This window comes from Paroedura picta, chromosome 6 (genome assembly GCF_049243985.1).
Source record: "Paroedura picta isolate Pp20150507F chromosome 6, Ppicta_v3.0, whole genome shotgun sequence".
Taxonomy (NCBI): Eukaryota; Metazoa; Chordata; class Lepidosauria; order Squamata; family Gekkonidae; genus Paroedura; species Paroedura picta.
The window spans coordinates 57,682,450-57,707,032 of NC_135374.1; the positions used below are offsets into that span (position 1 = coordinate 57,682,450).

At 41.9% G+C, this 24,583-nt stretch overlaps 1 protein-coding gene across 5 annotated transcripts in view; it reads left to right on the forward strand.

Annotated features, from left to right (window-relative positions):
- EVA1C (eva-1 homolog C) overlaps window positions 1-24,583 on the forward strand; it is a 45,552-nt gene that overhangs the window by 20,117 nt on the left and 852 nt on the right. For 3 of the 5 annotated variants that reach the window (XM_077342547.1, XM_077342543.1, XM_077342548.1), the window contains exons 2-7: window positions 5,272-5,468; window positions 12,222-12,345; window positions 13,793-13,945; window positions 17,613-17,756; window positions 21,267-21,386; window positions 23,712-23,801. In XM_077342547.1, coding sequence (XP_077198662.1) covers window positions 5,397-5,468; window positions 12,222-12,345; window positions 13,793-13,945; window positions 17,613-17,756; window positions 21,267-21,386; window positions 23,712-23,801 — 703 coding nt within the window. In that variant the 5' untranslated portion in view covers window positions 5,272-5,396. The remainder of the gene's footprint in view (window positions 1-5,271; window positions 5,469-12,221; window positions 12,346-13,792; window positions 13,946-17,612; window positions 17,757-21,266; window positions 21,387-23,711; window positions 23,802-24,583) is intronic. The other 2 variants (XM_077342545.1, XM_077342546.1) reach the window with 2 other exon arrangements.

Below are 24,583 nucleotides of genomic sequence, written 5' to 3' on the forward strand. Positions count from 1 at the left end.
ATGCTCAATGTAAGAAATGCCTAAACATCCATGACAGAGTGGGGGTATGAACCCAGGTGTCCTGGATCCTAGTCTGAGTCTTCAACCACTACACCATTATGGCTCTTTATTACTTTCTCATTCACACAAACCCACACACAATGATTTTTCATTCCAACATAAAAATCATTCTGGGATATACTTTGCTAACATCCTCTTTCTTGCTTGCATGTGGGGAATATATGTTTATCATGTGCACTGCTCCTGAAGAAGTGAGGCTCCAATTAAGAGTACAGAGTAGAATCCCGCCTTCCATTAATTAGACTGATGAACAGCAGTCACCTCCACTGACTTAATTTTTGTAACCAAATTAAGGACATAGATGCCAGTTTTGCCCATGAGATGTGAACCGGGTATATATAGTATTTACATAGTATTTACAGCATAACCACACAGAATCTGAAATGTGTGCCAATAATGTGTTGAATCCTATTTACCAGAGGCAGAAATGTGTTCTTGGAACAGTAAAAGGTGCACCATGACAGTGGGAGGTGGAAATAATTTGACAGCAGTCTCTTGTGAGTGCAAGTGCAACTTTGTGCAGCTAAAGAATACTTGGGGATGGAGTCTTCAGGACATTTCTACTTGCACAAGAGAAACACAAGAAAGTTTATGCAAGCAGCAGTTTTCCTGTCAATTTGACTGTTTCCCTTCTTTAATTAACAGCAACAGTCTTTGAATATGAAAAATAAGCTCTCCGTGTTCCAGTAGCTCTTGTTGAATGACTTGAGCTGAACAGAACTGTTTTTTTTTTCTTCAGATATCACACGGAGGAGTTTACCCCTTGGGCAGAGGTGGTTTATCCTAGTAGCTACAGACCCCGTAGTTCCAGGAGCCCCATGGTGCTATCTAGTTAGGGGAACTTCACAATAATTGCTAGTGGGTCTTCATACTTATACGGCTTGCAGATTGCAAGAATGAAAAAAGAAGCTGCTTCCAGATTTCCAACTATTCCTGGGAAAGGTGCCCTGCTGCTACAGCACAAGTAACATCTCCAGTTGTGCTGTACTTAGGCCCAGTGTATCTTTAAGCTGATTCTGGTGCTACAGGCCCCACAAATCCTTAAATCGACCCTGCCCTTGTGCTCCAACCCAATTTGCACTTTTTTATAAAACTTTGTAGGTCTCGTGTTAGTTATGGAGAACAAAGTCTGAAAGCCATTCAGAATGCAGTTTGGCACATTACTACCCTCCTTTGCCCACTCTACCTTTTTTACCAAAATGTTTAATATTCTGCCAAAGAAAGCACAGCAGTTACTGCAGTCAGAACAGATTTTGCAAATTTGCTGAATGTATTCATTTCTGTTCATTATTCACTGTGTTTGACCTCAACATGATTATAAAGGAGATATTTGGCTTAGCCTTCATATCCAAGAAACTCCAGCTGGGCATGAAAATCAGTGGCAAGATCTGGCTGCACAAGACCAGCTGTCCAGTATTCTGTGAGCTATTAATGTGTCTTCCACAGAGTGTGTTGTTTGAATGAAGTCATCATCCTCATACATTGCCACTTTTCCTTATCAAAGGGTAGCAACCAAATCCTATGACTATTTTTATTGCTCTTGTGTTACAAGCATAAAAACATTGTAGTGACATTACTGAAGTTTTAAATGCCATCTGGAAGGATATAATGTATTTCCTATCAAGTATACTCCATAGCTGTTGAGCAAATAAAATGTACCTGCATGCATGAAGTGCGGGAGGGTTTTTTTAAAGCTGTTTTTAAGAACTGAATAGTGTAATTGTTCATGAAAAGTGCTTAGATACTGGAATAGGAATTTGCAGGATCAAAGTCGCAGTTAAGATGCCCGGGAACGCATTCAAAAGACTGCATAGCTGATATTCTCTAGGGAATACTGGGCTGCTTTGTACATGGGAACTTTTGGTTCCAAGCAACTTGAAACTTTAAACTGTCACAGATTCAGGACCAAATTCTTCAAGGTCCTGAGGGGGTGCTATTTACAGAGCCAGATACTCAGATGCTGCCAGGATACAAGTGTCTTAAAGAGAGAGTTTGTTAGGCTGTATATCTGTGCGCACTGCTCAGTGGGGACTACTTCCAACAGGCTCAGACTCCACATGGAACTACACATAAATGAGTCTTTTGGCGACTAGATCTAAGTGTAGATACTGAATGTCAGTTATAGCATTGTGTTGTAATCCTCACAACAGCCCTATAAGGTAGGCTAGTATTATCTCAACACCACCTGCGGCGCCGCGGGTGCCGCGGACTAAATAAAGCGGTAAGGGGTTCTGGGGCAGGATGTGTCCGGGATGAGGAAGGGTCCGGATTGGACCCTTCCTCCGGACAGACAATCGGTGGGACCAATCGGCAGGCGCTTTGCACCTGCCAATTGGCCCCTCCAATTCACAGCCCCGAGCAACTGCGAGCCGCGCTGCGCGCGGCTCACAGTTGTTCCTTGGCCGCCCGCAAGGGAGCCCCCGGCAGCTGTGTGGAGCTGCCGCGTCAGGCCGCCGCCTGAGGGAGCCGCCGTTGTCAGACCGCTGCCCGGGGGAGGCCCCGCCACCCGACTCCCACGCACCCACAATACTGTAAGTATCTAGCGCCCGCTGTATTGGTCATACAGCGGGCTTGATTACTAGTTGTCTCCATATTACTGTTGAGGGAAGCGACAGTGAGGATGAGAGTGGCTTCCTAAATGGCCTTGAGCTAAGATATCGGGGGGGGGGGATCATAAATACTGACAATATACATTTCTTCAAATACATTAGAAGTAGAAAATCCAAGGAGGCAGTGGGGCTATTGGATGACCAAGAGGTAAAAGGATTACTAAAGGAGGACAGGGAAATAGCAGAGAGGCTAAATGCATTTAGATCACCAGGCCCAGATGGCATACATCCAAGAGTTCTGAAGGAACTTGTGATCTTGTGGATGCCCTGAGAAAAATATGCAAATTATCACTAAAATCTGCCTCCATTCTTGAGGACTTGAAGGTAGCTAATGTAACCCTCATCTTTGAAAAAGGTTCCAGAGGAGATTTGGGGAATTATAGACCAGTCACTTGAACATCAGTACCGGGTAAGTTGGTGGAATCCATTATCAAAGATAGAATTACTAGGCACACTGATGAACAAAAATTATTGAGGAAGAATCAGGATGGATTCTGTAAGGGAAGATCTTGTCTCCCTAACCTTTTAGAGTTCTTTGAGGGGCTGAACAAACATATGGATAAGGGAGACTCAGTAGATGTTCACTTAGTTTTCCAGAAAGTTTTTGATGAAGTTTCTCATCAAAGGCCCCTAAATAAACTTAGCAGACAGAGGATAAGAGGACAAGCCCTCTTGTGGATTAAAAACTGGTTAATTAACAGGAAATGTTATATAACCCATCATAAATGAGTAGTTTTCACAGATAGATAATTGGAGAGCTGGATGGATAGATGGATATTGTATAGAAAGCATAATTAATAAAATAAAAATAGAACTAGTTTTTACAGTAGAAGGTAGTAAACAGTGGGGTACCTCCTAGGTCGTGCTTTTTAACTTTAAGATGTAAGGTTGAATGGGAAGGAATACAGCAGGCACTAGCACATACGCCTGCACTGTGACCTTCCTGGGTTCTGGCCTTCCTCCCCTTGCTCCCCACTCAGTCTTGAGATTGATTGTGGTGAAGTAGTTAAAGAATTGTAGACTCTAATCTCAAGACCTGGGTTTGATTCCTGACTCCGTCTTCATATGCAGCCAACTGGATTGCCAAATTCCAGGGGTAGGGGTGGGGGCTAAAAACCTTCAGAAAGATGAAAGACAGGATGAAATACAGAGAGACAGAGAAAAAAGATGAAGAAAGAGGGGGCGGGAAGGAAGGCATCAGTTCTCCTAAAGAAACCAGCTGCTTTGGAGGGGCACTTGGCCCTCCTACCCCCATACAACAGTGTCTATATAGGATAAAAACTGTGTACTAGTTAAACTAAGACATTCCTAGTGGTAATATTTGAATCTAGCAGATGAGGTCATCAGTCATGCATCTCTTTATAGAAACAATAGATGTCATTTGGATTTCCTTACCCATTAAATCCAATTTCATCCCCAGGTTCATGCACTTCTTAATTTATTCATAAAGGGTATGGAGCTAGGGGTTAGCAATGATGTCACCAGGTTTGCAAACGGCAGGCAAGAAAACTGTGAGGCTCTCCAAAAGATGCCCTCTAAAGTAGGTGATTGGGGAACAAAATGACAAATGAAGGTCAGCTTAAATAAATGTAAAGGTTTATGTACAACTATTTGTTGACTTTTCAGGGCAACTAGTGGATCCTGAGGTTTTCCAGTGTGAAAGGGTGGGATGCAGTTGGGCAAATGGAAAAAGGAGTGTATTATTCAGCTGAACATTGCCATGTTTAGCATTCTTCTTCTGCACTCCTCCACCTGGGCCACTCAGGTTTCCCCGAAAGTATTATCTTACCCTTGAGCCTGAAGGCTTAAATGGATCCTTGAAGCATAGGGCTTGTACATTGTGGAGTCATTCATCCAGCAAGGCTGTCTTCCCCAGTCTCAGCCTAAACTATTTTCAGAAACCAATCTTTTTCAAAGTACTCGAGCTCCAGCATTAAATTATTAATCTCATTAATTGCAAAATGAGGTAGCTTGTAAAGACAGAGACTTAGATTATGAATAAAGTCATCCTTATCCATTGTTCCTCTTAATATTTGTGAAACAGCCCTGGAGGTAGAGAGTGTCCTGGCTGTCCGAGGTGGAATAGGGCCAATCAGGGTGTGGCCAGCAAAGCTGGGCGCACCCTGATTGGCCCTCCCTCTCCAGCTCCCGTCCTCCTTCCCTGGACGCTAGCCACTTTGCTCTCAGACGCCTGAGAGAGACGCACAGAGAGACAGAGAGCCCTGCCAAACCGTAAACGACCCCTGGTTACCTGCTATGGCTCCTGCTGCGAGGGAGAGAGAGCGACAGACAGAAACAAACTGCAAACGAGCCCCAAACTGCAAGCGAATCTTGCTTTTACGAAGGAGCTCTGATTACTTCCTATGGCTCCTGCTGTGTGTGTGTGTGTGTGTGTGTGTGTGTGTGAGAGAGAGAGAGAGAGAGAGAGAGAGAGAGAGAGATCTGCACCTGCCGGTGTCCCCTGGGTCCTAGCGCCCATTGTATTCAATGGGCTTTCTTGCTAGTTTACAATAAAGGTAAAGGATTATTACAGTTTTCATTTATCCTCAGGTGGAGAAAAGTGATGTCTTCATTCAGTGTAACACATCTAAATATTTTCCAGGTTACTTAACTAAACTTCTGCAGAATCACACTGTGTATGCCTGCGATGGTGATCATTTGAGTCTGCAGTGTCCTCGACATTCAACAATAAGTATCCAGTCAGCATATTATGGGCAAGCTTACCAAATGTGCAATACACAGCAGCCTGAAGCCATGATGAAAGCACCCTTAAACTGTGTTGCATCTACTACCTTGCAGGTATTGCATATTGTAATATTTTTTTGAAATTTCAGACTTATTAAATAGTTCATGTTTATTAAAAGCCAAATTAAAGTTAAGATTGACTCATGTTCATAGTTGTGTTCAGTTGTGCCCATATAGAAGCAGGATTGTTTGGGTTTGTAGCTGAATCCAACATTACTCAACAGAAGAATCCTATATCCCTGCAAAACATATATTGCTAAATCATGCTATTATGCTAAATAACAATATGAATTAACACTGTAAATTTTGCAGAAATATGGGATTCATCATTTCAGGAAGCGAAATATGTCTGCCTACTTTTTACAATTTTATATTTTATTTTGATGTATAATATTTTGAACAATACACGTTTAAAATATATACTTAAAAATACCTCTTTGGCTAATTAAGTTTTTATGCAATGGCTCAAAGAAATTTCCAAGGCAAATTGAGTGGTGGTATACATGATTTGGATCAGTGTTACAAGCTTCACCAGAAGTAAAATATAATCCAGATTGAAAGTCTGGCTGTGCACTAGATCAGTTGTCCCCAATCTTTTTCAGGCTGGGGACTGGCAGCAGCAGGGAGAGCGATTGCCCGGCTGCGCATGCCGTGCTTGCGCAGCTGTGCACGCGCAATGCACATGCGCGGGCAAAAACACGCATGTGCTTCACTTTTGCGCATGCGCGAAAATGCAGCACATGCTCATTTCCGCCCACACATGGCGCATGCATGCATGCGCGGCCCGGCTGTGCATGCGCATTGCGTGTGCGCGGCCCTGCTTCCCTCCCCCCCCCTCCCACAGTAAGAAGCTTGCCGGGCCGCAAGCTTGCGGGCTGGAAAGTTTCTTACTGCGGGGCAGGGGCGGGGAGAGGGAACCGCGACCTTCACAGCCCGGCAACGGGCCACGGCCCGGTGGTTGGGGACCACTACACTAGATGATTTATGAAGTGTTCAGTTCCTGCTCTTTCCAAGCAGAACAGAGCAGAAGGGCCTTAGACAATGTGAGTGCCTGTTAAGATACACACCCACTGGCTCAGCATTGATTTGTCCATGCCAATCTGTTAATTTTAGTGGAGTTTCATGTAATGGACTTTTCAGTGGTGCTCCTGAAAAGTTAGCCCAAGTTGTTAACAGCTCTGGTTCAGACTTCCGGAGAGCTACACTATTCACTGATGGAATAATTTTGATTAGGATTATTGAGCACTGCAGCAATACACATACTGAATTGCAAAGAACTGATTATCCAAAGGCTGGTAGAAAAGCTATATATGCTTTGGCCCCTATGTTCAATTCACTTCTGACAGTCTTCCTGTAGATATTTAAAGCTGTCATGTAAACATGAGCATCATATTCTCAGAACGTGTGGAAATTTGTTCTTCAGCCTGGACAGACCAGTTTTATTTAAATTTATCTTTCCTGACAACTCTCGTGTCCAAAGATTATGATGACAATAATAATGTCTTAGGTCTGAAGGGCCTAGCATAATTCCCAGCATAAAAACAGAAAATAAAATCTCTAAACAAACAAACAAAAAATGACAGCAAGTATAGCAGGCTGCCTGAGACTAAGGAAATTCTCCTTTATCGGATCCCTAATAATAATTAACCAGACCAAAGTTTGAATTCAATGACACCTTACATTTTTAACACCAACAAAGGTATAAGCTTTTGTGTGCATGGACACTTTTTCAGATTCCAACTGAAGATGCAGAAGATGTGTGCAAGCACATGAAAGCTGTGTGCAAGCACATGAAAGCTTATCCTTACCATTCAGTGGCTCTAATATTTGTAAAGAGCCTTCTTGGGCTGAGTGTGTCCGGCCGGTGTCTGGGTTCTCTTTCCAGTGTCTAGCCTTTGTTTCCAGCCAGACACGTTCTGCGGCCCAATCAGGGCACGGCCAGCAAAGCTGTGGAGCCCTAGCTGGCCCTCGGCTTCACCCAAGTGGTGCTGCGCTAGAGAGCGGGAGGGGTGCCTGCTGCCGTAGCTACACCAGCCCTGCCTGGCGCTCGCCTCCTGTGCCTCCTTCCCTCCCTCACCACCCAGGCAACGCCTTCACCCTGCTGCTCGCCATCATGCCTGGCCACAGCCCACGCTCAAGCAGTGGCCCGAGTGGCACACCACACAGCACAAGGCCAAGCGTCACACAGCCAAAGACCGGGAGGGGCGGCTGCTGCCACAGGTCATTAACCCCTGCCTGTCCCTCACCTCCTGTGTCTCTCTCACCATCAAGTCGCCCCCCACCTCCTGCCTTCCTAGTCCTCGGTCCACACCTCACGCGAGTGGATGAAATCACACGAGGCCTGAGCGATGCTTGCCCACACAGCAGAAGCTGCGGCCACTTCACCTCCCTGCCTCTCCCTACACCCTCCATCCACTGGGGCCCTGCGCGCCTGGCCCACACCTTCCAAGTCTGCCATCTCATACAGGGTGAGTTGCGGCACACCTACCCAGACCCGGGAGGGTGGTAGTCGGAGAGAGACTGGGGGAGATCCCTGGTGGCTGAGGGGGAGGCAGGAGGGAGGGGACCTCCAGGCACACCTCCCCCCCCAAGAGGACACCCCCCACCCCCGAGGCACTTCCCTCTCCTATGCTTGCCGCTTTGCTGCCCCATGTTCTGCGAGAACCCTCCCTACCACGCTCTTTCAAAGCACATTTTTACAAGCTAGTACCTTGAATAAAACTGTGTTCTGCTGCTTCAGATCAACACAGCTACCCACCTGAATTAATAATTAATTATGATCATTTATATCCAGTTTTTCTATTTAGCCCAGTGTTTGAGTGTGGGGGAACTTGGCAGAACTGGTTCACATTTCTGCTCTACTCTGGAAGTTGTATATCTCAACTTAAATTCCCTCACAGTATGGTTGCAAGGATGAAATGGAAGAAGGAACTATCTTGAGCCTGCCAGAAGAAAAGCAGTTTTAAAAATGTGATGTGCAGATTTCTTTGCTTGCCTAAAAACAAAACTTCTTGTTATGTTCTATAGTTCTTGTTACATTCTCCTATAATTAAAGTATGAAATAACATGGACTTTATTTTTAGAAGGCAATGACTCAATAAAAGCTTAGAAGTATAAGGTCAGGGGAGCTTCAAGTTCCGCCACTGGAATTCATTATTCAGACTGGACTGAGATCTCATATATACACTTGATGCACTGTAGTTCCAAGAACTGAAATCCTGATATCGTTAGGTAAAAGTTTTGTGTAGGGCAGGGTCCCCACCCTGAGGTCCACGGGCCGCATGCGGCCCCCAACCTATTTCTTGCACTGGAGTAAATACTGTAGTAATGATGCCTATGGCTCTGATTGTTACATTTCCCATCAAAACATTATATATACGTTTTCTTGTTTCTGTGATACCTTTGCAATATCTTTAACACTTAGCTGCTCTTATAATATTTGAGCAGGGGCCTCCTGGGCAGAGCCAGTCCAGCCTCTGGTTTCGGTCCACAGATTCATCAAGCTATCAACAACACGAGCCAGATGGGATCCATGCACTTTTAAGAGAACAGCTAGGCTTTCGTATGACCTAAAAGTCACTTTTCAGCAGTTAGCTATACTGCAGTTCATACAAGTAATAGTTACAAAACCCAGTTCCAACCCTTGGTAATATATAAACATTATGACATTATATTAAACTACTTTTAGACAACATTCACACTCTTTACTAGATCAAAACAATGAAGAGTTTTGATATTACAAACACTAGATCCCTATGCCGATTAAAGGCCTACAGTCTCTATCTATAAAAATGGTGGCCACCTGTTATTTGTTTTAAAAAAAGAAGCAGTATTCAGCAACATAGCCTGAAAATCACCTAACACCATTTGCACACTGCATGGAAAATCTGAGCGTGTGTGCATGTATCATCACTGGATTTCCGTGGGAATTTTCTGACATTATGCATGAAATCTGAGAATTCATATAAACTAAGCTCACATGTTAAATTAATCTCTGATCTTGAATTGTGTTTATTATTATTACAGTAAACATTTCTTCATATCTTCCATATTAGATCATTTTAATCTTCGTTTTAGCTTCATTTTATATTATTAAAACTGTGACTGTAATCACTGCATATTTTTATTTAATGCGTAGGATCCGAGCTTCCTTAAACAAAGGCAGTTCACAGTAGGGATTTTTACCTCCTACTGCTTGCTGCAGGATACTCTGCACTCTATTAAAAGTGGAAGCTGAAGACAGAAGGGCTCTCATCATGCCATACACCATAGGAAACTGCAGCACAAGAGAGATAAGGGGCTCCCTCATTCTTATGAAATGGAGCTGTAGCTTGCAGAGCTGTGGAGAGCAAGAAGCTAGTCTGGGCTGATTTCCCATATCGGGAAGGGCTTCCAATCCTCAGCAACCATCATTTTTTTGATGGGAGGGACAGCAGTAATGCTATCTTGAGAATAAATATCCTGTACCAGGATATTTGGTACCAGGAATTTGCCCTGATTCACCGCTTGCCTGGCGATGGGGCAAATTCCTAGTTTGACATAATGTTGTCACTGGGCCGGGGCTGTCCCAGGCCTGACCCAACTCAGGCTCTAATTTGCCCACGTTCCCTTTTTTCCCCCGGGTGCCGACTAGGCCTGTGTTGGAGGGAGCTGGGCCATGGGGAAGGGAAGAGTCAGGCCGTCCTGGCCTGGCTCCTCCCTACCTGTGGCTTTCAGTACGGTGTCCGGGAAGGGACAAAAAATGCCCCAGGCAGCTCTACCGCACTGTGTAGTATGGCGGAGCCGCCTAGGGCATTTTTTTTGTTTTGTTTAGGAACGTGGTATTGGATCCCAGTGCAATATCACATTTGTAAACAAAGTGGGGGCACCAGACAGTGTGGCAGAACCCAGGCTTCCATGTGAGAGCACAAATCTGGGGTGAATTAGGTGCAACAGCTAAAATGTTTTCCCGTGCAGGAATGGGAAGAGCCGGGGCAAATTGCCTGGGTGCAGGAAAGGTCTGGAAGTAAACTGAGACTTACTCATGAGTAAACCCCCTTATAATCGCTCCTATAATGTTTTGTATAGACATTAACACTGCAGTCAAATGAAAGATCTATGTCTGACTTTGTCTCAGAAGAAAACAATCATTCCCTCCACCATCTACTGTCTTAGATCTTACAGTCGCAGTAAAATGAATTGTTGAGGGGGAAAATTATGATGATTTCATGCTACCCACATTCACTGGAACATAAATGGAGATCTGCATAACCCAAGTAAAGTATTATTCTACAGAACGATCAAGTAATCCTAAACATGAGCCTTCCAGTGAAGGAGTAGAACAAAAATTAGATAACTCCTAATTGGTAAATATTTTGATTGTTCTTAATTATTACTGGCTCAAGATATTTTACATAGGTAATTTAATACTAAAACATATATGTCTTTTAAAACATAAAGTATTAACATATTTTACAGAAGACTACAATTCTGCCTACTTGAGCATAACAGGAATTGACTATCATTTATTTCAGTCAATGTTTTCCCAGTTTTCTGCTTTTGTTGAAGGTCTTTTAAGTCATATTACAAATATTAAATATCAAATATTAGATGTATAGGTAATCATGGTTGCCAAACTCCAGGTGATAACTGGAGATCTCTTGGTATTATAATTGACTTCCAGACTTCAGTTCCCCTAGAGAAAATGACTGCTATGGAAGGTGGTCTCTATGGCCTTTGAAGTCCCTTCCTTCTCCAAGCTCTGTTCTTTTCCCCAGGTATTTGCCAACCCACAGTTGGCAACCCTATGATAATAGCAATTTTCACAGTCCATTTTCAACAACTATTCAACAGTATCTTCACTGATATGTAGACCAATTTTCATACACTGCTAACATTTCTAGACTCATAGTTAAAAGGAGAAATCTTAGCATTTTCCTGTTCCCTTTTCTATTGCAGTAAATGACCAGAACCAAAATTATATCAACAATTAAGCCATACCCTTTATTTGTAGTTCCCCTGATTAAAATTTGCTGGGGCCAATTTAAATTAGCCCTATTGGTTAATAATCTATGTGTTTTAATTGATTGTGGACCTACGTCAAATAATTTTGTGGAGATGATAGAACCATAGAATCATAGAATCATAGAAACATAGAGTTGGAAGGGGCCACACAGGCCATCTAGTCCAACCCCCTGCTCAACACAGGTTCAGCCCGAATGGGGCTGAGAAAGTATTGTGTCCTGCCTAGGCTTCTTCATACAGTACTTTTTTAATGCATAAATTTAAAGGGATGCTCTCCAACTAAATTTTCAGCAACAGAAGGCACTTGCTTCAGTAGAAGGGAGCTTTCCTGCCTCTCTTCTCTCTCCAACTCACTGGTTTGCCCAAATTGCCGCTCCTTAAAAAAAGCAAGTTTGGGGTCTGCAAGGTGTGTGTATGCATGTTTTTTGGGGAGGGAAATTAATGACAATCACTCCATCCTTCCATTAAGAAGGAAACTTTTAACATATACATATCAAACTGGCTGTGCATAGAAAAACAATTTAAAATTTATATATCACATTTTAAATATTACCTAATATCATATAAAACAACAACATCATAGGAATTAATCTAGCACCCACAATAGTTAGCCATTCAAAGTAATTTGATTAATTGAGAGGTTGTCATGAACTTAGTATAATTTACATAGTAATTTAACACTAATTTAGTAATATAATGACAATGATCTTTCTACTATATGTTGAAGTGAAAGGATTTTAAAATGCTGAATACTTTCATAACATGTTCTTCAAGTCTATGCTTTTTTTGTACTCGTCATTTTAGAAAGTGCTGGATGAATGCCAGGACCTCAGAGCATGCCATCTTCTTGTGAATAGTTGGCTTTTTGGACCAGAACTATGTCCAGGAATCACTAAATACCTCCTAGTCTCCTTTAAATGCAAACCTAGTAAGTAAGTTGTAGAACAAGCATGTGCCATTTGTGTTTGTTATAACTGTAGTGCCAGCACAAAAATATTTGCACAACTTTATACGATACTCTGATGTGGATTCAGGCATTCACTGCATTCAACCTTGTGTTTTTTCATAGACATGATTTTGTTCTCCTATGAAGCATGTTCAAATATGATTGTTTCTTGTTAACGTGCATAAAAATTCCAGGCTGCCAAAAAGCGGCTTTATTGGTGTTTTCTAGATGTGGCATAATATCTCTGTGTTCTCAGAAATTATTATAAGTAATCCCTTCTTACACACATAGTTTTCCACAGCAGAATAATTCAAGATCCAAGGGAAGAGTAAAAACATTAATAAAGATGGGGAAAAATTGTGTCTGTGTAATAGCACAAAATGTCCCTCAGGTTTATGCTAATGTGAATTCTTTGTCATTGAGTGTTGCTGTATGTACAGTTTATACAATATTATTCTAGTTTGATTTTCTTTAGATTAGAAGGGGAAAGTGTATGTCTATCATTACTCTTTCTTCCTGCATGTACATACTAAAGGGCATCATGGATAGTTCAGAAATCTGTCTCATATGTTTAAACTCTTTGTTTCCATAAAAAGACTATGCTCAAAATGAGGTAGCATAGATTCACCATTTATGACCACTATAGTAGCAATGGTCAAGAGTAATTACCATCTTCTCTGAAACAGCTCTTTCTGCGATGTTATTTGTTGAGTGTGCCCTCAAGGCCAGAATCTTGTTTGTTAACAGAACTTTTGAAGAAGAAGAAGAAAAAAAGATTGCAGCATTGTTGTTTTTGTGTTAGAGCTCATGATCTACAAGATCAAAAATTGGGAATATTTTTGACATTCATCTTCCCCACCCTAGCAATCAACCCCATAAAAGATGACACAAGGCAGGAATAGTGGTTTTGCTTCCTTTCTTACATAATATTGTACCTGGGAGTAATTGATGGGGATCTTACAGAAAGGAAAAACACAGCTACTTCCTTGTATTAACTTTTCTCCAAAAATAGACAATTGATGAAATAGTTCCCTGCCCACATTTAATAGTTGGGGTCCTTCAGTAAATGTGTGACCACTCCACCACACCACACCCAGACATCCAGAATAGTACTGTACAGCATGTACAAAATATTTCCGTTATCACATGCTGGGATTCTAGATACATAATTCCCTTGCTAAAAATAGCTGCCTTCTTCCTTCTTTTCTAGCTGAATATCTAGCTGGGATTCTAGATACATAATTCCCTTGCTAAAAATAGCTGCCTTCTTCCTTCTTTTCTAGCTGAATATCTAGCTGGGATTCTAGATACATAATTCCCTTGCTAAAAATAGCTGCCTTCTTCCTTCTTTTCTAGCTGAATATCTAGCTGGGATTCTAGATACATAATTCCCTTGCTAAAAATAGCTGTCTTCTTCCTTCTTTTCTAGCTGAATATAAAAGCAGGTCAGTATGTGAAAATGAAGAACTGAAGCTCCACTGTAAAGAATCGAAATTCCTTAACATATATACGGCATCATACGGCAGGTCTGTGTACGAAAAGGATGTCTGTTCCTCAGAAGTGGGACGTCTCCCCCAGTTTGGTAAGTGTTATGACTATTTCTTCATGTTTATAAATTATTTATTGTACTCCTCCTAGTATTCAAAGCATCTTTCAAATGCATTTAGAAACGACCGTCACAAAATATATTAATCATTTAATTAAATTTATCAAAACAGCATCTTAAAAAACCTTCAAAAAACACACACCAGCAATTCCTGTCTTTAAAAATTGCATGAGAAAACAGAACAATCCATAGCAGAGTTTCCCAACAGTGCTTTCCAAGGTACTATACGGTACTGCAAAGACCCCTCAATGGTACCGGGGTATGGGGGTTTTCAAAATGGCATCTGGGAAAAGCCCTCCCATTCTGTAACTGCCATTTCCAGGTCTGAGCAAAGTTTTTGTTTTTTAAACTTACCCTTATCTGTGCAGGTTGACCTGTCCCTTCCCAAAGTGGGTTGATAGGGGAGGGCCCCTGCTTCCCAAAGCTTCTCTCTCTTCTGGAGGGTATGGCAGGGAGGCGTAGTCAGCTGACATCATTTCCTGGTTCCTCAAACTCTGAAAAATATTTCAGTGGTGCTTCCATTGTCAAAAGACTGAAAACATCTTATCCAGAGGGTAGTATGATTTTGTAAAGATAAAAGTCTTAATTCCATAATCTGAAGTCTCTAGAATGTTCTGAAAAGCCAAATGTTTATTTTCTGTAATCTGTGTTATCACCTGCATATTAGAAAAATAGCTGTGCAGGTAAGATTCAGATTTACCAGGAGCAATGTGTAAGGCTTAAAGTTTGCCAGCCATGTGGCTGGAAGGCATGGACAATGAAATTCTGGGGTCCTCAGACCCAACTGTGGTTCCCCCAGAATCACACAACATCTACAGGAAAAGGCATTTTTAAAGTCCTCAGGCATCCGTAGATGGGCTTGGGATGGTGATGTGGCTAGAAGAAGGATTCCTGGTCCCCCCCCCCCTCCACCCCTACTATTTTTCTAATCTTAAATGGTCACAGGGGGGATTTAATTTGCCCATTTATGAGCTGCAATTTCTCCTTATTCAACTGTTTCAACTTGAGAAAATGGCATAGGTGGAGGCAGAAGCCCCTCTTCCTCCTTCCTCATTGTTCTAATGAACTATAAATCTGGGAAGCTCAACTTGGACTCAACTCGGGGAAAAACATAATGTGTCGTTTGTTTCTCAGTATAGTTGGTACAGTATGCTGCAGCCACAGTATTGACAGGAATAGGTTATAGCAACCAGTATTGTTCCATTGTAAACTTCCAGTTTGCTTCTGGGCTCAATTCAAAGTGCTGTTATTGATCTTTAAACCCTTGTATAACCTATGGCCTTTTCCCATGTGAACCTGTCACTTCACTCCAGTCATCTTCAGAAGTCCTGCTCCAGTTGCAGCTGCAAACTAAGCCTAGATGCATGATAACCAGAAAAAGAGTTTCCTCAGTTGTGGCACCAAAAGTTTGGAATTCCCCAGGGAGATTTGTCTGTCTCCCTCTATCAGCAGCTTATGCCAGCTGGTTAATCATTTGTTTTGTTTTATTTAGCATACCTTTAAGAATGGTGATTGGCCTTTTTCCTTGATGCTAATATTGTTTGTTTGTGGGTCTTATTGAGTTGGTTTTATAATTTTCAATGTTTTCAATGTTCACAGCTTCCCCTCAAGGTTGGGTGGGGGGTCACTCAGGAGAAGGGATGGGTATGAACTAGATGATTCTAGTTCACTTCAGGGTTTGGGGTGTTCCTAAGCCAAAACCCAAAACCCAAACCAGCCAGAAGCCCCTAAATGAACCTACTAGATTCAAGCCAGCCCTTTTCACTTCCCTGCACTTCCAAACAGGGGGAAACTAATCAGAGCACCAAAATGGTTTACAGCCATTTCAGCCTGATGGTAGGGTGTGCGTGCCTGTCCTCTGTGAGGCCAAAATGGCAGTGCTTCATTTCTCTTGGAAGCAGGAGGAAGCAATATCAATGGCCGTGTCAGCCTCATGGTGAGACAAATGCACTTGTCTGCTGTGAATCCAAGATGACTGGCAGCCATTTAAAACCTCCATTTCAAACCCTGAACCCAATTAGCCAAAAGGTCCAGGAAATATTCAAGGGAGGTGACTCCTTGGAACCTGGGTATGGATGGGCACAAACTGGCCAAATTCGGGACAGAACTAAGGTCCTGAACCAGTTTGTGCTCATCCCTACTCGGAGTAGCATTTTACTGGGTGCCGCCAGCAGAAGGGGAAATTATCACACACACCCAGTTTGCATGCAGAAATATCTACTAGATTCTATTTTCGGGGCTTAGATAAAACCACAAAGCAACTGTAAACAAATGTATATTTTATTAATAAAATAAAACAAAAATATCGGCACAGAAATTAAGGGAATGCAAAGACAATCTAGCAAAAAGCAGTAAATCCTTTGTGTAGTAATGCTAAAGAATCAGTTTAGAATAATTTTCCAGAGATTTACAAAATGGAGCTGAGGAAGTAGACACATAAAAATTTTACAAGCTAGCCAGAATGTTTTGTTCCATGGATGCAAATGCACTTTATATATTTTTTTTCTTAAAGCATTATGTTTAGAAAAAAGTAATGAAATCTATTGGACCAGCAAAAATAATACAGATGTTATTAATCTTCTGCCCTGCTTAGCAGAATTACTGAGAGAGCCTTATTTTCCAGTGCGTCCTTCAGAAGCTTCAGGGCTCATTGCCTGATTGACACGAACACATGAAAAATACATCTGCCCCATGGTCTGAGATGAGAGAGGCTTTAAGACCTGAAAAGAAGACTTGTCAGCCTCTTTAAGCTTTGCACTATTTATGGCTGTAGTCACTCTGAATAATTTGCATGTCAAAACAATGCTAATTAGGTCCTAAAAAGGTTCAGAAACAGCACTGATCAGTTAAATAGCTCCAGTCAGAGCTGATATTTTACAGCTGTTTTTTTAAACACTTTTTGGGCCTGGCCTTTTCAGTTCCTGCTGGATACTTGTCCACTCTATAAAAGCCACCCGCACTACTTGGCACCCAAGTGGCTGGAAACCAGTAGTCACAAGAAGAGAGGCAAGGACCACAGGGGCTTAAGGAAGGCATGGTGCTCTCATGCCAGAGGGGATTAGAGAAGTCCATATGTTTCTGTCTTTAGCCTGTCTCTAAAGAGCTACCGTATCTACATGACTGCACTTTTCCCAAAAAATTGTACTCTGAAATAATGATTCAAGCAAAATCACACAGGAATCCAGTCGCACCCTAAAGAAAGACTTCCCCCTCCCACACTTTTATTTTAGCATGGGCTTTTGCAAGTCAGAGCTCACTTCCTCAGATGCATAGGACGTTAGGTCTGATTAAATAACCAATGGGGGAGTGGTAGTACAAGGGGACAAAATCTAAGGAGAAGAGCAGTCAGTAGGTGCAGAGTAGGTATGAGACACTCCACAACCAATAATCATAAATATCAAGTCTAACAAAATGAGAGAGTGGAACAAATCAAATTTCGTATTTCGTGTTGGATCCTTGTTACTAAGACATTATTCAACATTGTGTCGTCTTGTGCCAGGATAGACCTTCATCAGAGAGTGTTACTGAAGTGAGCAGGCCTTCTGAGTGAATATGAACTGGCTGATATATGTATGTGCCCACATGTAGATAGTAGACCTTTAATTTGAATATTTTATATGAACAGTGTTTGTTTTTCTTTCAGATTGTTTTTCTTATACAGCTTTAGAAGTATTATCAAAGAAGTGTTATGGCAAACAGAGGTGTAAAATTATTGCCAACAGTCATAATTTTGGAAAACCATGCCTGCCTGGGGTGAAGAAATATCTCAATGTCAGCTATGCATGTGGTAAGGGGGGGGAGCAGTAATGCTGTGTTTTAATGCCAAATTATTATATGAATTTATTTCAAAACCTGTGCATCTTTCATCCATGACATATATCAGTTAAATATATCAGTTGAGTTTAATCGTAACAGCTACAAATTTACCACACTTCATTTGCTATTCAAAAAAACTTTACTTGAGGAAATGAAACACAGTTTCTTGGAAAAGTTCACGACTATCATAGTGTTTTTAGGCCTGACATCAGAGGCCAGATCTGAGGCTCTGTCCACTTGATCATTGCCACTGACCCTTGAGTGAGAAGAACCACCCATACTGAATTGTCCTTCATATTACAGTAGCAGCATGAGATGACACAGAAAAGTGCTTCCCACGCCTCTGCCTCAACTAATGAAGAAATGGGCAACCTTCTTACCTTAGGCTTGAAGAAGTTTCTCCTGTGCAAGGAGCCTTCTTTCAACTTAAATGGCTTTTGGAGAAGAAGCCACCTAAATTGGAGGAATTAAAAAAAAAAACCTTTACATGTGGCTAGTTTATGTTTAAAAGGAAAGTACTTCTAGTAATTTTTGGGTTAGCAAAAATTCCAAAGAAAGATGTAGAACTGTGATGAAGAAAGATTTTGCTTATATAATAGCCAGACTTTGTTTTTAAAGATCCTTTAAAGCTGGGTCACTGAAGCAATTGGTGCAAACTTAAATGGACTTCGAGGAATGGTAGAGGACAGGAAGGCCTGGAGGATCATTGTCCATGGGGTCGCGATGGGTCAGACATGACTTCGCACCTAACAACAACAAAAGCTAGGTACCATTATCCTCCTGCTAAGTTATGGCATGTTGTTCTATATTCCAGATTGGAGAAGAGAAGGTTGTATGTCTAAGTTAAGGAAGAAAACACAGAGGGTTAAGAGAAGGGACTGTGATTCAGTGGAAGAGCATCTGCTTAGTGTGCAGAAGGTCCCAAGTTCAATCTCTGGTACCTCCAGTTAAAAGAAGAAGAGAGAAGAAGTGCTGGTTTTTATATCCTGATTTTTACTACCTGAAGTAGTCTCAAAGTGGCTTACAATCCTCTTCCCTTCTTCTCCCCACAATAGACACCTTATGAGGTAGGTAAGGCTGAGAGAGCCCTGAGAGAACTGTGACTAGCCCAAAGTCACCTGGCTGGCTGTATGTGGAAGAGGAGTGGGGAATCAAACCCAGTTCTCCAGATTAGAGGCCACCTTTCTTAACCACTACACCAAGCTTGTAGTAGGGATGTGGAAAACTGTGATCCAAGACTCTAGAGCAGGGGTAGTCAACCTGTGTTCCTCCAGATGTTCATGGACTGCAATTCCCATGAGCCCCTGCCAGTGTTTGCTGGCAGGGGCTCATGGGAATTCTAGTCCATGAACATCTGGAGGAACACAGGTTGACTACCCCTGCTCTAGAGAACTGTTGCCAATCTGAATAGACAATACTGATTTTAATGGACCAGGGTCTGACTCATCGTAAGGCAGAATTTTGTGTAATATATTTATTCTACAGTGTACTGATTTTGTAATCATAAATATAAGATACAGTATCAATAATCTCTCTCTCTCTCATTTTTAGTTTCAAAGATATTGTGAATCATACAGCCCCAAGTATTCACAAAAGATTTGATTATTTTACACATTTTCTAGTGGCTGTGAGAAAGGCAAAATATTTTACACTCACATCCACAGATGGTTTCCATGGGATGTATACCATAATTGTTTAAGCTAACTACTGAAGCATAAATGCATTATACAGGTTTAAATGCATAAATGCATCATACTGGTTTGTTTATTTTCAAGCATTAGAAAATTGGTTAATCGGTAGGAAGGTCCTTGGGTCTTCAAGGCTGATTATTAAAAAGCAGAGTTTATTTGCAACTTTTAAAAAGGTGACTAGATGTAAGATAAGCAAAGCTAGCTTTAACATTTGTAGGCCTTGGTGGGAGGCTCAAGGAAGGGATGTTGGCTTAGGGGAAGAGCCTCTCTTGGCTTACAGACGGTTTCAGGGTCAATTGCCGGCATCTCACATTTTAAAAAAGGACCAGGCAATAGGTAATGTGAAAGATCTACACCTGAGACCCTGGAGAGCTGCTGCCAGTCTAAGTAGACCAGGGGTAGTCAAACTGCGGCCATCCAGATGTCCATGGACCACAATTCCCATGAGCCCCTGCCAGCACACATCCTGTTGGCTGTGAGAGGACAGGGAAATCGATATGTCTGTTTCCATTTGATGCTATCAAATGGGGATCATATGATTTATGATTTGAGCAACTCTGTCATACAACCAATGAAACAGAATTTTTGCCGGCATCAGTTCCTGACAGCATACAGGCTCTGGAGTTTAAATTGGACTCCTTTCCAGATGCAGTCATTTCTCGTGCCTATAAGCAGTTCAGTATTAACCACAACTTGGACTGAACCCTGAAGGTGCTTGAACCCAAGGAAAGGCAGATATCACACATGCCACTTAAGGGGTTCTAGTGTATATATGTGAAGGACAAAGATGCAGTTTTAGATGTTCGGTTTATAAACTAATTAGTGGCCAGGCAGGAAGGTGGATTGGCATGCTCCCTCTGACAATAGTCTGACATCCTTCTTGAAAGCACCCTTCTTAGTAACTCTTAGGGCCATTCCACACAGCGCTAATGTTGCTAAAGTCTCACCATTGTTTAACACTATTTTTTTTACGTTACACACGACGTTGTACACAATCTGCAACACTCCTGCAGAAATTGTTAGACTCTTGAGAACAACCTGCAACACATCTGAAAAAGACATGTGCGTTCTCAATGTATGGGTAGCAAGCATGTCCCTCCCTAAGCTCTAGCACCCGAGCGTCCGGCGTCGCGATCACCATTTCCCCCCCCTTAAACAGGCAAAAGCAACAAATAAGTGATGCTTCTTTGGCTGAAATCCCTCCACAAGCAATTGTCTGTAAAGTTTCCAAGCACAATACAGCCCCCTGTTCGACACTGCCTGTAATTTCAGCCAGAAATAGCACGGGGGGGGGGGTTAACTTTAAGAGCGTGTAAACGATTAAGCGCTAGCTCCCACACCAGCGAAAAAGGTCTTTCTGATACATCAAATGACAAATATGCATTGCTACAGGTGTTTTGGGGTTTTTAAAAAACAGTTTTTAAAGGGAAGCACGAACACAACAGTTCATTAGCTGTTTGATTGACAGCCAGGGGCGGGAGGAAGCGTGGAAAAATATCGCCTCCTTTATTGCTATTTTGGCGAGACCGGAAACTTGTGCCTTACGAGAACAGCACTAGTGGGAGAGCCTTTTTTTTTCAATAGAAATGGCTGTGTGTGTTACCGAGACCTGCCGCTTTTGATTGCGTCGCTTTTCAATAGCGCACAGATTTAGCAACATTGCCCGTTGTGCGGAATGGCCCTTACTTCCTCTTTGTTGCTCCTTTGGCATTTTCTCTGAATTCATTTCAATTGACATAACATGTTTAAAAAGCTGCCACACATAACATATTTTTTATTTTTGTTTGCAGTTCCCAAATTCATATTTGCAGCAATCGATCCAATGATTACTAATGTAAATCCTTCTTGGAAGCCAAAAGAAGGTGAATATGGTCATTTTTTTATGGATCACTACCAGCATTTGTTTTTAAGTAAGAGACAGCAATCGTTTAATCACATAGAAATAAGGCAAAAATATAGAATGCAGCTGCCCAAATAAATTGAGGACATTATACATTCAGAGTTTTCTTCTCTGTTCGTCCATAATATTATTTCTGTATTATTTATTTAGAAAACTTCACCTACTGTTCCACTAAATAAATAGCGCCCAAGATGCATTAATTTTTTAATCTACAAGAATTCATGAAATGTTTATAATTTAAAATGACCTAGCCTCCCTCACAACAAATTAGCAATAGCAAACATCAATTGAAACAGATGTCTTTGGTTAACGCCAATTTGTCATGATAGCCAAATGGTTTAACATCCTGAGCTTTGTTTCATTCCCAGGATTTGGGATTCTTATCCCTGATTGAATTTCCTAAGCCCTGTGGATTTGAATACTGCACAACTGGAGTTAGCAAAAGACTTCTGTTTTCAGTCTCAATATGCTGTGCAAATGAGCCTCTTGTGGCGCAGAGTGGTAAGGCAGCCGTCTGAAAGCTTTGCCCATGAGGCTGGGAGTTCAATCCCAGCAGCCGGCTCAAGGTTGACTCAGCCTTCCATCCTTCCGAGGTCGGTAAAATGAGTACCCAGCTTGCTGGGGGGTAAACGGTAATGACTGGGGAAGGCACTGGCAAACTACCCCGTATTGAGTCTGCCATGAAAACGCTAGAGGACGTCACCCCAAGGGTCAGACATGACTCGGTGCTTGCACAGGGGATACCTTTACCTTTTTATGCTGTGCAAAGGAGAAAGGCGAGATATTGCATGTCCAGCAGTTAGCCAGGTGTGTGTTCAATAAATGCACACTAGTTTATTTGTAATGTCTGAACTTCATGCCTAAGATGATATAATAAGACTTTTTATGCACATTCAGATCTGTATTTAAGAAAGCCAGCTTGGTATAGTGGTTAGGAGCCAAATTCTAATCTGGCGAGCCGGGTTTGATTCCCTGCTGTTCCCCCACATGCAACCAGTTGGGTGACTCTGGGCTTGCCACAGCACTAATAAAGCTGTTCTGACGGAGCAGTGATATCAGCGCTCTCTCAGCGTCACCCACCTCACAGGGTTTCTGTTGTGGGGGGAAGAAAGGAAAGGTGACTGTAAGCCACTTTGAGACTACTTTGGGTAGAGAAAAGCGGCATATAAGAACCAACTCTTCTTCTAATGAAAATTAGCTGTGCTAGTTGGGGAAGGAACATTATGAATAAGTATTTATCATTAAATATTTCCTTAGAGCAGCCTTCCTGAACTTTGTTACTGTTGAGAAACCTCTAAAACATTATTGAAACCCCAGAAGTGACATGATCATGCAGAATAAGGTTGGGAAGCATAGCTGTGTATATGCCCGCCGAGGGCCACTCCCTTTCCCAGCTCATGATTGGCCATTTTGGGAGAGGTGAGTGGGTTGACATGACCATATATGGTCATATCACACAATAGATAGTTAACACATTTTACAAATATATAAAACTTTAATTAACTCCCATCTATTCAGGAAACTCTTCCAGGGCCATCAAGAAACCCCAGAGTTTCAGGAAACCCTGGTTGAGAAGACCTGACCTAGAGCAATAAAGCAGATATTGACTGAAGGCAATTTCCATAACATTTCCATTTTAGGTGGCAGGACTTTGGTTCAGTGTTCTTCTTGTATTTAGATCTCAGATTCAATGTGTAGCATCCACGTGTAAAATAATACAATTTAGGCAAGGTTACTTAATTTTGAAGTGAAACCTGTTGAACTCTATGGCCCATTATGCACGGGGGGGATAGCGCACATTCGGGGTGGAATGGCGGCAACTAAAATCACAGATAACGCACGGTGCCAGCTGCAACCGGCCGTAGCTTCGGTTCATGCCGCCGAAAAAGTCGTGTTAGCAAAACGCGGAAGAAAGCGCAGCTTCCGGGTGACCGGGGCGCAACCAGAAGCAGCACCGGGGTCACCGCGTGCATAATCGGTTACTCTGGGTCTTGCCGTCATTGCGTCCCGTCCCGTGCATAAGCGGTTTGCTTCGCTTCTTCCCCCTCCGCGTTTTCCATGTGACCCAAAATCGCCGTTTCGGCAGTCGTACATAATGGGCCTTTGACACAGTAGCAATATCCTTAATCTGTGGTAGACTTTAAATGTGTGTTTTCTTTTTGACTGAAATGAACTATTAGACTTCAAATGACTGACAAATGTAGAGGTTTTAAAATAAGAAATTTATTATATATGAAAAACTTCAGCTCAGTTAGGTAATACAAAATAAAGTAATTTTGCAAGATATTCACTTGCACCTGTAATGCAGCATATTTTTTTCATTTTCATTCCACAGATACAAGTGTTGATCCAAGAGAATCAAGATTTCCTCAAAAAGTTGGAATTATAATTAGCAACAGTTTGGCTACACTTGCATACATTAAAGGTAGAATTCCCTGCACTGCAACCAGTTATGTTATTATTTCTGGCCATAATATCATCCCCCCTAGGAAGAATGAAGCCCATACCTTGGGTCCAATCAACAAGCTGTTGCTACTTCTGCAACAGAGCTTCCACGTGTTTTTTTTTTTCCTGTCCATCTTGGGAGAGCCTCAAAAACATCCTCCTATGCAGTGAGGGCACCTGCTAGCTTGGCAGACAGTGGGGAGTGAGGTCTCCATGTTCACAGAGTATGCTTTGCAACATGACATGTTGAAAGGAGCTCTTGGGTGCATGAGCTCAAAAATGGTTTTTTCTGTAACCTTCGTACCATGTATTCATATGCTGCAGACAGATTTTTAGCACAAGCTTAAGAGGCGAGCAGAGGTAATTTATAGTGACAGCTGGTAAATATTTATAACATCTGGATTTTAAGGAACTTCTTTAAGAATCTATATTTTTGCATTATTAAGCCATTAGCAAAGAAACAAGCAATTTCTAGGGATGAATTTGGTATTAATTCTCATCCATAAAATGACGATGGTGTTTAAAAAAAGAAAAGGTATAGTTAACATCAAAGAATGGTTTGACATTTAGGCTTAGCTCTAGTATTCATATGACTGAAAGGAACATTATTTAATGATTACAAAATACTGCGTAGATGAGGCTTTTAAAAAGCACAAGTCCTTTAAGCTGAGATACCTGTGTTAACTATCTGAAGTGAACCATTCCTTCCGTTTGTTCAAGGCTGCTCCATCTGATAAAATGAACTTTTGCAGACGTCCAGTT